Below are 12,915 nucleotides of genomic sequence, written 5' to 3' on the forward strand. Positions count from 1 at the left end.
CACAGAAAGCAAGAGAAAAGAACGAGAGAATATTATCAGACACATTAACATGTACACCACAGGAACGATCTTGGTATCACAGTATATTTGGGTCCAGCAGTGATAGTGAATGCCAGAAAAGATGGAATGCTTTGCACATTGACCCCTCTGATGAAGTTACACCAGTGAATGTCATATCCCATATGATAGGAGTTATCATATTCCAACCATTGGAGCAGTTTGGGATCATGTTTTCAAGTTTTTCAAACCAAATATTTGGTAAGTTTACTGTATATTTTAATGTCATTCCTCTGAAAATCATTTACGTATTTTCAAAAGCCAAAGAACATATTGCAAGGCAGTACTTTCTGCAACCACAGCTTTAAAAAAATACAAATTTCAAACTTATCTGTCACAATGAGAGACTATTATGGGGTTTCAGAAAAGTGATCCTGTAATTTTGTAGTGCAGTAACAGTTACACTGCTAGAAACAAGGAGGAAAGAAACATACAGAAACGAAAATTGTAAGTGACATGTCAGAAACGTAGTTATTTAACAATGACACATTGATCCGTACAGTTACAAACATTTAGAAAAGTAAAACAATTGTATTGAACTGAGGATTGGAATAAAGCACAAAACTAAATCTGTGGATCACAATAATAAGCATGTTTATTTTAAGACAAATAAACAACACTATGCAACTGCAGACTGTGTTGAATAGTGAAGCAAAACTTTGCACAATGTCAGGAGAAAAAGAAGAGAAGCTAGCATCACAATTTATATTCTGAACACTGAGAAGTTGTATACAATAAGAAACAGGCTAAGCATTAACTTTTTTTGTATGTGCTAAAGCATTTGGTCATGAATAAATTCTGTATTTATGATCTCATGCATACTGTGAACTATTTCAGAATAACATTTTCACCTTTTATAAAGAATATAAAATGTGTGATTTTACGTTTTCCTGGTATAGGAAGATTTTGAATATTTCTTGGGTATTCAGCAGTGCTGCATTGTCCAGAAGGCACGATATTTTGCAAGCCAATTTCTTGGCATTTTCAGGCAGTCCTGACAACTGATTGTCTTTTGCTGGGCCCCACCTTTATATCCCCTACACCATCACCAGCATCTATCCAGCCAGCTCCAGGTGCGGACCTAGTGCAGTGGTGTGGTGAGCATGTCCTAGGGATACAGTCCAAGGCTCTTGATCATGCTGCCGCCAGTGCTTGACACTGGTCTCTGCTGATGTGGCAACAAAACACCCTCATTGGTTGCCGCTATGGGAGCAGATTTCCACATAGATTGCCACTGTGCTTTGTCCATGCTTTAGGCAAATCCTTATCTGCTATAACTCCCTGAGTGCTCATAAATTTATACAGAGCATGTCCCCAACAGGCAGACATCCCCAGAACATCTAGGACTACTTTCCCCACCTACAATGATGGGAAAAGGAGCAGTCATTCTACTGGGTACCAGCTAATATGGTAATTCAGGAAAATGAATTAGCAGACGGGCACTTTGTACTCAAACTTTCAGGGTTACATGTGCTGTCCTCTTGACATGCTACGTCCATAATGTTAAATTGCAACACCATGTTTTGATGTGAAGAATAGAGCCTGGAAGTGATGGACAATAAACTGTGGCTTGTAAAATCAACTACTTGGCTGTGCTCTACTTCCTTTCAGCCACTGAGATGAGATGAATCTATTTCATTTCGCTACAGATAGCGTACACTCAAATAACATGGGCTCCTGCTGTGCCAAGAGGACCCTGCAGTCAGAACAGAGATTGGGCGGTAGTTGTTGACATCAGACGTATCCCTTTTTTTATGCAGTGGTTTAACAATGGCACACTTCAGTCTATCTGGGAAAATACCCTGCTTCAGAGAGCGATTGGGCAGTAGTTGTTGACATCAGACGTATCCCCATTTTTATGCAGTGGTTTAACAATGGCACACTTCAGTCTATCTGGGAAAATACCCTGCTTCAGAGAGCTATTACACATGTGCCTAAGAATCCCACTTATTTCTTGGGAAATAAGTGTGTGGTTACATTGCATTACATTGATTCTTGTTCCGTAGATCATGAGTACAACATTTTGTAATGATGTGGAACATGTCAGTTTTAACATAAGGTTTCTTTACATGTTATAATTAAATCTTCTTCTCTTTTCAGTTACTACTTAATATGTAAAAATTCATGTATTAAGTAGAAGTAGTTGTCATTCAGAATTATTTTTAGTTTGTTTTTGAATGGTGGTTGGTGATCTGCCAGACTTTTAATACTATTTGATAAATGACCAAAGACTTTTGTAGCAGCTTAGTTCACCCATTTGTGTGTAAAAGATTTAACCCAGAGTAGTGAAGATCATCATCTCTTCTAGTGTTGTAGCTATGCTCATTGCTATTATTTTTTAATTGGGATGGCTTATTAACAGCAAATTTCATATGTGAATATATGTATTTGAAGGTACTGTGAATATCCCTAGTTCCTTAAATAAATGTCTGGAAAGTGATCTTGGGTGGGCTCCAGCTTTTCTAACAATGAATACTTTTTCTCTTACTGATGAATTACCCCAAAATATGATGCCATATGAAAGCAGTGAATGAAAACAGGCATAGTAGGCTAATTTACTGATATGTTTGTCACAGAAATTTGCAGTAACCCTAATAGCATAAGCAGCTGAACTCAAACGTTTCAGCAGATCATCAGTGTGTTTCTTCCAGTTCAATTTCTCATCAGTGCACACACCCAGAAATTTTGAATATTCTGCTTTAGCAGCAGACTTCTGTTCAAACCTATATTTACAATGGTGTTATGCCACTTGCTTTACAGAACTGTATATACTATATTTTCAAAATTTAGTGAGAATCCATTTGCAGGGACTGAATAATTTTCTGAAAGCCGTTATTTATAATTTCCTCGCGTAATTCCTGTTTGCTGTGTGTCATTACTCTACTTGTATCACCATCAAAAAGAACTAGCTTTGCATCTTTATGAATATAGAGTGGCAAGTTATTGATATATATTAAGAACAATAAGGGATCCAAGACTGAACCCTGTGGGCACCATTCTTGATACCTCCTCACTCCTCTGCTAATTTTTGCAGACTATCTGTACTGTTAATTTCAACCTTCTGTATTCTTCCAGTTAAATATGAATTAAACCATTTGTGCATTGTCCCACTCATACCACAATAATTAAGCTTATCTAGAAGAATTTCATGATTCATACGGTCAAAAGCCTTTGAGAGATCACTAAAAATCCCAATGGGTGATATTTCATTATTCAGGGCATTTAATATTTGATCATTGAAATCATATATAGAATTTTTTCTGTTGAAAATCCTTTCTGAAAACCAAATTGACATTTTGTTAGTACTTCATTTTTACAAATATGGTTGGTTGGTTGGTTGGTTTGGGGAAGGAGACCAGACAGCGTGGTCATCGGTCTCATCGGATGAGGGAAGGATTGGGAAGGAAGTCGGCTGTGCCCTTTCAGAGGAACCATCCCAGCATTTGCCTGGAGTGATTTAGGGAAATCACGGAAAACCTAAATCAGGATGGCCGGACGCGGGATTGAACCGTCGTCCTCCCGAATGCGAGTCCAGTGTCTAACCACTGCGCGACCCCGCTCGGTACAAATATGTGAAGCTACTCTAGAATAAATCCCTTTTTAAAGAATTTTGTAGAAAGCTGTCAGAAGTGAGATTGGGTTGTAGTTGTTAGCATGAGACATAGCTCCCTTTTTATACAATTATTTAACAATAGCATATTTCAGTCTATCCAGAAAAATGCCCTGTTTCAGTGAGCTGTTACATATGTGGCTGAGAATCCTACTTATCTATTGGGAACAAGCTTATAGTACTCTGTTGGAAATGCCATCAATTCCATGTGCACTTTTACTTTTGAGTGAATTTAATATTTTCATAATTTCAGTAAGAGAGGTTGGCTGAATTACAATTTTATCAAACTGCATAGGCATTGCCTGTTACATATACAGCCTTGCATTTTCTAATGGACATCTGGCTCCTATTTTCTCTATAACACTTAAAAATGATTACTAAAAATATTTGTACTCTGACTTTTTGTTAACAATCTTTTCATTGGGTCTAATAGAAATACAGTCTTCCTGTGCCTTGCCCTGTTCCCCTTTTAACAGTATTCCAAATTGTTTTAATTCTATGATCAGAGATGCTAATCTCAGACATAATGCACACATATAATATTGTGTAACATTGTCGGAGAACAACGATCTTATTGTGATATTCAATGCTACCTGGTGCCATTGCAGACGTGTGTTCTGATAAGAAAATTGTATAAATTGGAGCAGTGATCAATAAGGAAATATTCTATTGACAATGCAGGCTGAAAATGGGAAGGTTCAGTGAAATAAGTGACTTTGACAAATAGCAAATTGTTATGGCCTAGCATCTGTGTATGAGCATCTTGTAAATGGTGAATCTGATCAGCTGTTCTCATAGTACTGTCGTGGACATCTGTGGAAACTGGTTAATATGACAGTGAAGTGACAAGGTGTTCGAAAGCCATCCCGTATCTCATAATGTGGAGGCAGAGGCTTGCCTGCTCTGCAAATCAGGATAGTTGGTGATCTATGGCAGATATGATGACAGAGTACATTGCTGATGCAGGCACAATTGTTTTGGAGCATGTCGTTCAGTACACATTGTTGAATATGGAGACCCCCCCCCCCCCCCCCCCCCAGTAGATGACTCCTACGTGTTCACATGTTGACCTAACGGAATCATGAATTTTGATTTCAGTGGGCATGAGATCATTGAGATTGGACTGTGAGTAAGTGGAAACATACTGCATGTTCAGATGAATCATTTATCTTGTTACACCAGCTGGTTGGTCCTGTCCATATATACTGTTATCCAGGTTTGAAACATGCACCATGCCTTGGACTCAGCCTGGTGGGAGCAGTAAGTATGAGGGACGTTCACAGGGACTTCCATGGGACCTGCAATAGCAGTTGATGGCACCATGACAATTGTGGACAGTGTGAACATTACTGCAAACCAACCACATCCCTTCAGGCCTGATGTTTTGCCCTGTCATGATGGCATCTTCTGGTTAACTGTTCATGTCACAGGGCAAGAATCATGCTACAGTGGTTTGAGGAGTATGACAGTGAACTCACACTGATGTCATCACCACCAAATTTGCCTGATTGAAACCCAATGGGATGCATTCATGATGCTATTGGATTCCAGTTTTGTGTCCACAGATTAGCAGCCCATAATTTTAAGTGAAGTGGCCTATGGGTAGACATCTGGTGCCAAGTGTTGCTAGAAACCTGTCAAGGACTTGTTGAATACATGCTATGCAGATCACTGCTGTGTTGTCTTCCATTGGTGGACTAGTGCTCTATTAAGCAGGTTTTGATTCCTCAGTTTACGATATGAAACAGCTGAAGGACAGTCAGATTTGATACAGATTCTTTTTCATAATTCAAGACTCAAATAAACAATGAAAAATTACTTAGAATAGTTATAGGTTGCCACAGTTAATTACACAACATTAAAGGAAAACACAGTGCTTGATCATAAGTATCCTGACACAACCTGAGAAGAATATTGTAAAAGTTGCCAGAGAGAAGTCATGATAACCAGTAGCAAACACAACGGCACACAGCACACTGTGAGAGAGCAGACTGGGTCAGTCTGTGGAGTTCATACATCAGTCTGATTAGTTTTTGCATTTCTAAAGTCCCTGAGGTGAATAAAAAATTGCCAGTGTCCTACCACTGTCCATGCCAAGGTACAGAAAGCTGGCTTAAGCCAGAGATAAATTCTGCCGAAATTTTTACAAAGGTACAGACGGTGTTTAGAAAGGATAGATTGCATGCAACCGGTGGTGGAGTGTTCGTCGCTGTTAGTAGTAGTTTATCCTGTAGTGAAGTAGAAGTGGATAGTTCCTGTGAATTATTATGGGTGGAGGTTACACTAAACAACCGAACTAGGTTAATAATTGGCTCCTTTTACCGACCTCCCGACTCAGCAGCATTAGTGGCAGAACAACTGAGAGAAAATTTGGAATACATTTCACATAAATTTTCTCAGCATATTATAGTCTTAGGTGGAGATTTCAATTTACCAGATATAGACTGGGACACTCAGATGTTTAGGACGGGTGGTAGGGACAGAGCATCGAGTGACATTATACTGAGTGCACTATCCGAAAATTACCTCGAGCAATTAAACAGAGAACCGACTCGTGGAGATAACATCTTGGACCTACTGATAACAAACAGACCCGAACTTTTCGACTCTGTATGTACAGAACAGGGAATCAGTGATCATAAGGCCGTTGCAGCATCCCTGAATATGGAAGTTAATAGGAATGTAAAAAAGGGAGGAAGGTTTATCTGTTTAGCAAGAGTAATAGAAGGCAGATTTCAGACTACCTAACAGATCAAAACGAAAATTTCTGTTCCGACACTGTCAATGTTGAGTGTTTATGGAAAAAGTTTAAGGCAATCGTAAAATGCGTTTTAGACAGGTACGTGCCGAGTAAAACTGGTGTGAGGGACGGGAAAAACCCACCGTGGTACAACAACAAAGTTAGGAAACTACTGCGAAAGCAAAGAGAGCTCCACTCCAAGTTTAAACGCAGCCAAAACCTCTCAGACAAACAGAAGCTAAACGATGTCAAAGTTAGTGTAAGGAGGGCTATGCGTGAAGCGTTCATTGAATTCGAAAGTAAAATTCTATGTACCGACTTGACAGAAAATCCTAGGAAGTTCTGGTCTTACGTTAAATCAGTAAGTGGCTCGAAACAGCATATCCAGACACTACGGGATGATGATGGCATTGAAACAGAGGATGACACGCGTAAAGCTGAAATACTAAACACCTTTTTCCAAAGCTGTTTCACAGAGGAAGACCGCACTGCAGTTCCTTCTCTAAATCCTCGCACAAACGAAAAAATGGCTGACATCGAAATAAGTGTCCAAGGAATAGAAAAGCAACTGGAATCACTCAACAGAGGAAAGTCCACTGGACATGACGGGATACTAATTCGATTCTACACAGAGTACGCGAAAGAACTTGCCCCCCTTCTAACAGCCGTGTACCGCAAGTCTCTAGAGGAACGGAGGGTTCCAAATGATTGGAAAAGAGCACAGATAGTCCCAGTCTTCAAGAAGGGTCGTCGAGCAGATGCGCAAAACTGTAGACCTATATCTCTGACGTCGATCTCTTGTAGAATTTTAGAACATGTTTTTTGCTCGCGTATCATGTCATTTCTGGAAACCCAGAATCTACTATGTAGGAATCAACATGGATTCCGGAAACAGCGATCGTGTGAGACCCAACTCGCCTTATTTGTTCATGAGACCCAGTAAATATTAGATACAGGCTCCCAGGTAGATGCTATTTTTCTTGACTTCCGGAAGGCGTTCGATACAGTTCCGCACTGTCGCCTGATAAACAAAGTAAGAGCCTACGGAATATCAGACCAGCTGTGTGGCTGGATTGAAGAGTTTTTAGCAAACAGAACACAGCATGTTGTTATCAATGGAGAGACGTCTACAGACGTTAAAGTAACCTCTGGCGTGCCACAGGGGAGTGTTATGGGACCATTGCTTTTCACAATATATATAAATGACCTAGTAGATAGTGTCGGAAGTTCCATGCGGCTTTTCGCGGATGATGCTGTAGTATACAAAGAAGTTGCAGCATTAGAAAATTGTAGCGAAATGCAGGAAGATCTGCAGCGGATAGGCACTTGGTGCAGGGAGTGGCAACTGACCCTTAACATAGACAAATGTAATGTATTGCGAATACATAGAAAGAAGGATCCTTTATTGTATGATTATATGATAGCGGAACAAACACTGGTAGCAGTTACTTCTGTAAAATATCTGGGAGTATGCGTGCGGAACGATTTGAAGTGGAATGATCATATAAAATTAATTGTTGGTAAGGCGGGTACCAGGTTGAGATTCATTGGGAGAGTGCTTAGAAAATGTAGTCCATCAACAAAGGAGGTGGCTTACAAAACACTCGTTCGACCTATACTTGAGTATTGCTCATCAGTGTGGGACCCGTACCAGATCGGTCTGACGGAGGAGATAGAGAAGATCCAAAGAAGAGCGGCGCGTTTCGTCACAGGGTTATTTGGTAACCGTGATAGCGTTACAGAGATGTTTAATAAACTCAAGTGGCAGATTCTGCAAGAGAGGCGCTCTGCATCGCGGTGTAGCTTGCTCGCCAGGTTTCGAGAGGGTGCGTTTCTGGATGAGGTATCGAATATATTGCTTCCCCCTACTTATACCTCCCGAGGAGATCACGAATGTAAAATTAGAGAGATTAGAGCGCGCACGGAGGCTTTCAGACAGTCGTTCTTCCCGCGAACCATACGCGACTGGAACAGGAAAGGGAGGTAATGACAGTGGCACGTAAAGTGCCCTCCGCCACACACCATTGGGTGGCTTGCGGAGTATCAATGTAGATGTAGAAGGTCCTTCACCAAATATCAAAGATTTACATGCTATACATGCTTTCAAGTAGATTGAATTATTTCTTATGTTTTGTATATTTTGAAAAATTTCTCTGCAGGTGTCATCTAAATCTTAAGGCTTTTTCTACTATGCAGAAATTCATTTTCATGGAATGGACTGTAGAATATTAACAGTTAGGGAAAAAAAGGTATCAGTGAAACAAACTAGAATCAGTTCTCCTTCCACATTCAGAACAGTTACTGTCAGTTTGTGAAATTGTTTGGTCAGTTTTTCTTATTCCATGTCTGGCACATGAGCCACAATGACTGAAAGAGTGGGGTTTCATTACAGTTGAAAAGAAATTTCTTTAATGAAATAGTCCTCTTAAAACATTTAAACAACAACTTCAGTCAGTGATTTAAATCTTCAGTTGCTGTAGAATGATATATGAAACTTGAAAACTGTATGATGTGTGTATTCTTTCTTTGTGTGTTCTAGTGTATATGGTTATCCAACATTCCCTAGGCTGCAGCCTGTCCAGAAATCTGCTCCCTAACTGACTATCTAAGATTATTTGTTATTTTTACTATCTTTTTCTTTCTTGGTGTTGAAACATAGTAGCTTATTGTAAGATAATTGAGAAGATACATAGTAATTCTAGTGTTTAATTTTCAGAATCACAACCATTCTTGCGTGGAATGGTTGTATATGCAACAGCTGTCATGATCATTATTAGTGTGATCTTTTTCTGCTGTTATGGGCTGCATGGTAGAAGCAGAGGTCTTGGAAGCCACAATTATCCTTATACATTTGCAGGTCAGCGATTTTGTGATACAGAACCAGATGCTAGCTCATTTCATCCAGATAGTAGAAGCCAGGTAATGATTCTCAAGTACCATACTTCATTGGCATTCTTGGTTGAGAAGTATATTTTTGTCTGTTTTTGTAATACCTGTTGTATTCACAATTTATGTAAAACTCTTATGCCCCTTTAGGATTTATGCATGAATTTTAGAATAACTGTATAACAACATGTTGTGACAACTTCTTCATAACACAGCATGTGGCTATCTTCAGGCTCAGGTGCTCCACATCACAAAATGTGAAATAATTTATGTTGTATCGAAATATAGAAGATAGCTGCAGCTTCTGTTTCTGCAGATTTACTCCTGCAGAAGATTTTTTAGATTAATTAATTTATTTATTTATTTTTATTTTCATAATAATTTTTGTAAGAAAACATCAAATATGAGCAGCAAATTAGCAGAAAATTTTATTAATACTGTTATGTAACCTGGCCCATTGGGACATTTAATGAGCTGGTTTTGAATCTTCTCCAAAGGAGGCAGCATAAGCATGTTAAGACCAAAGCAAAGTGTTGCATCAGTACAGAAGGGTTGGAATGTAGTTGCCATTTTCCTCTAGATTAGTTTAAATGTAATTTTTTCAATAGACCCATAGTGAGGTGATTATCAAGGATGTAGAGCATTCATAAAACAAGAATAACTAATATGTATTTGTAGCCACAAAAAGGGAATATGCTAATGCCTTTTCTGAAGGTCCCAAATAAAATTATCCTCACAGATGTGGAATAATATGACGTGCATCATCAAAGAGAAAGTCAGTTTACTGCACTTATTTACATTTACCACATTCATGCAGAAGTTAGATTTTACGTAACACTCACATTTGGTATTATTAATAATACAGGGTATTTGGAAAGTTGCTGCACATTTACAACATATATTGAAAATAATGTCCACAGTCAGCTATACAAGAAAAAAGTGTGGTGGTGTAAGGTCTGTTCCCCAAAAATTCCTCCAGAATACACATAGTGGTGTTAGCTATGTGCACAGTAGCACCAACATATTGAAACCATGAGTAGTTGATTTGGCGTTCCTTTAGCTGGCCAGTAAAGTCATGGATCACTAAATAGCAGTGATCACTTTTTATGGTTTCGTCAAAATATAGAAGTCTGATAATGCACCATTTGGATACTGTTACCCACATTCCAATATGTGTTTTGTGTGTTAACATGATTAGAGAGGTAGACTAGGACCCACATTCCAATATGTGTTTTGTGTGTTAACATGATTAGAGAGGTAGATTAGGCCTCATCTGTATGGGAGGTGACATCAAGAATATCAGTGGTATTCCTCCAAATATAAGATATAAACCATTTGCGTTAATAGATTCACTTTTCATTATCTGTATCTTTCAGTTCTTTTACTGCTGTTGCTTTATATGAGAAAAATTTCAGTGTTTGCCTAAACACTGATGCAAGCTCAGTAACTTTTTCTTGTGCCAGATTGCATAATGATTTGCTAGGCTGTGCTGTGTGAAATCATAAATATCCAACAACTTCTGTTCATTTAGTTTAGATAATCTTCCATTTCATTCAGAATCTTACATGGACTGTCCCCCTCAGAATTTCTCAATAAATTGATGAACCGTATTACTATGAGGTACAGTTGTTTCAGGAAATATTTCAGCAGATGCCTCCTGCACTAAATCCATGTACTTATCATCTTGATGAAAAATATGTTCAACAAGAAAAATATGTTCCTCAGTTGAAAGCACCATAATTTAAAAACAAGTTGAACATTTAAACACTACACAATGCATTTGGTAGCATTCATCAACTGAACCAATCAGTTAATTGCTAAGCAACAGTAGCAAACACATTTCTGCCAACTCTGTTGCAAACTTCCAATGTAATGTTTGTCCATAGTCCAGTGCACAGAGACTTTCCAAACACACTGTATATACACGTCATTTGGTTCTGCTAAGAAATTTCTCAGTGGAGGAGAATGTCTGCCCACCAATAAATCCCTTAGGCTTCTCTTAAACTGAACTTTATTAGTAGCTGAAGTTTTTGTTCGTGGTGGAAAGTTATTGAAAATGTGTGTTACTGACAAGGGGACTGCACCTACCTGTTATCACTTGTTTTGTCCAAACTTTTGGTATATGCAGGCCTTGGCCAAAAATTAAAATAACGGAAATGGGAGCTCCAGATGTCCAGGTGTTTAGAAAAAAAGCATTTTCCATCTGGGCCAGGCATGGTTCCCAGGCAGGTGACACAGCAGAAAGGATACAGAACAGAAATGCTAAGGTCATGGGGTCAAGCCCCATGCAGAAACTTTTTTATTTTTTTTAGTTTTCAGTTTTTAAGTTACAGTAAAACCCCCTTTTAAAACTTTTCAGCAGACTGACCCAAAAATGTGTAAAATGCAGGAAAGTGTAAAATACAGGAAAGTGTAAAATCCATGAAAGCGTATGCAACACAACAAGTGAAAATGGATAAATTACTCATACTGACATTCTCCTAATATTGTTCAGAATTTAAAGTTAAAGCATATTAAATTTTGCCTATTTTTAAAAAATGTGAAATAAGTAATTGTTTTTGTTTCTTTCTAACAGGAGTTAGCTCTACTATTTTGTGAAATCACATTGAAAAGATATTCATGTTCTAATGTGAGACTTATTATTGATAATCATTATAAAATGATGGCAAATAAAATTTGTAACACAATATTGCTTGAAGCACTAAAATTGGTGGTCTTCATAAACAGAGGACAGTAGACAAAAAATCAGCAACTTATTTATGATGAGGAGGTCACTTGGTTTGGGGCGTTCTGGGCGGGAAAGAGGGTGGAAATAGTCATCATGTTTTGGAGCATCTTGACGGGGAATATTTGTTTTGTAAATAAAAAACGCTTCCTCTTGCTGCACTATATTTTATTCTCCCAGACGCGTTTCACCTTTTTTTCACTTTAAGGCATCATCACTTGGATGGTTCTCCATGTTTTTAGTTGGCAGCGGTGTTTCCTCTCATCTGGTCAGATGGGGGTTGCACTACTGCTCTATTTATGAAACACAATAAATGTAGATATTTTATCGTTACCATCAGAATTTTTTGATTTTAAAGGTGTAATGGTGGTCATTAATTGTACTAATGTTGTAAGAGTCATATTCATATTACTGAAGTTATTTGTAAGGGCTGGTTGGAGGTATTCTGTGGCTGCATCTATTGAACCTGACTACCTCATCTTCCAGTAACATTAATGAAATGCTTGTTAAAATATTTTACAACACTGAACATATATGTTATCAATATATCATTTACTCTTAATGCAGTCTACTTCCGTTCATCGCTGGTTCTACCAGACTCCTTCTTCACTGTATTCCACATTGTCTCTACTTTGTTACCTGATGTGACTATTTTTTTTTATCGTAATGAATTTCCTTTGATGTGTGGATCTTCAATACATTGAGGTATCGCTTGCAGTGAGCTGTAGCATCAACATCAAAGCAATTTCTGTCTGACAGGTGCAGTTTCATTTGTGTCTTACTAGATACCTTTACTTCTTCTGTAATCCATGGATTCTTTTTTGTAGACTTGTCTAATCTGGGTTACTTTTGAGAGGAAATAGCTTTTTTTTTTTTATGCGACTGGCATTCTTCTGA

General features: G+C 38.3%; 1 protein-coding gene across 2 annotated transcripts in view; it reads left to right on the top strand.

Moving 5' to 3' along the window:
* The window catches only part of LOC124555225, a 143,172-nt gene that overhangs the window by 100,218 nt on the left and 30,039 nt on the right, over positions 1-12,915 (top strand). For both annotated transcript variants that reach the window (XM_047129080.1, XM_047129079.1), the window contains 2 exons: positions 6-258; positions 9,124-9,326. In XM_047129080.1, the coding sequence (XP_046985036.1) occupies positions 6-258; positions 9,124-9,326 (456 nt within the window). The remainder of the gene's footprint in view (positions 1-5; positions 259-9,123; positions 9,327-12,915) is intronic.

Source organism: Schistocerca americana, chromosome X, assembly GCF_021461395.2.
Source record: "Schistocerca americana isolate TAMUIC-IGC-003095 chromosome X, iqSchAmer2.1, whole genome shotgun sequence".
In the NCBI taxonomy this organism is placed as follows: Eukaryota; Metazoa; Arthropoda; class Insecta; order Orthoptera; family Acrididae; genus Schistocerca; species Schistocerca americana.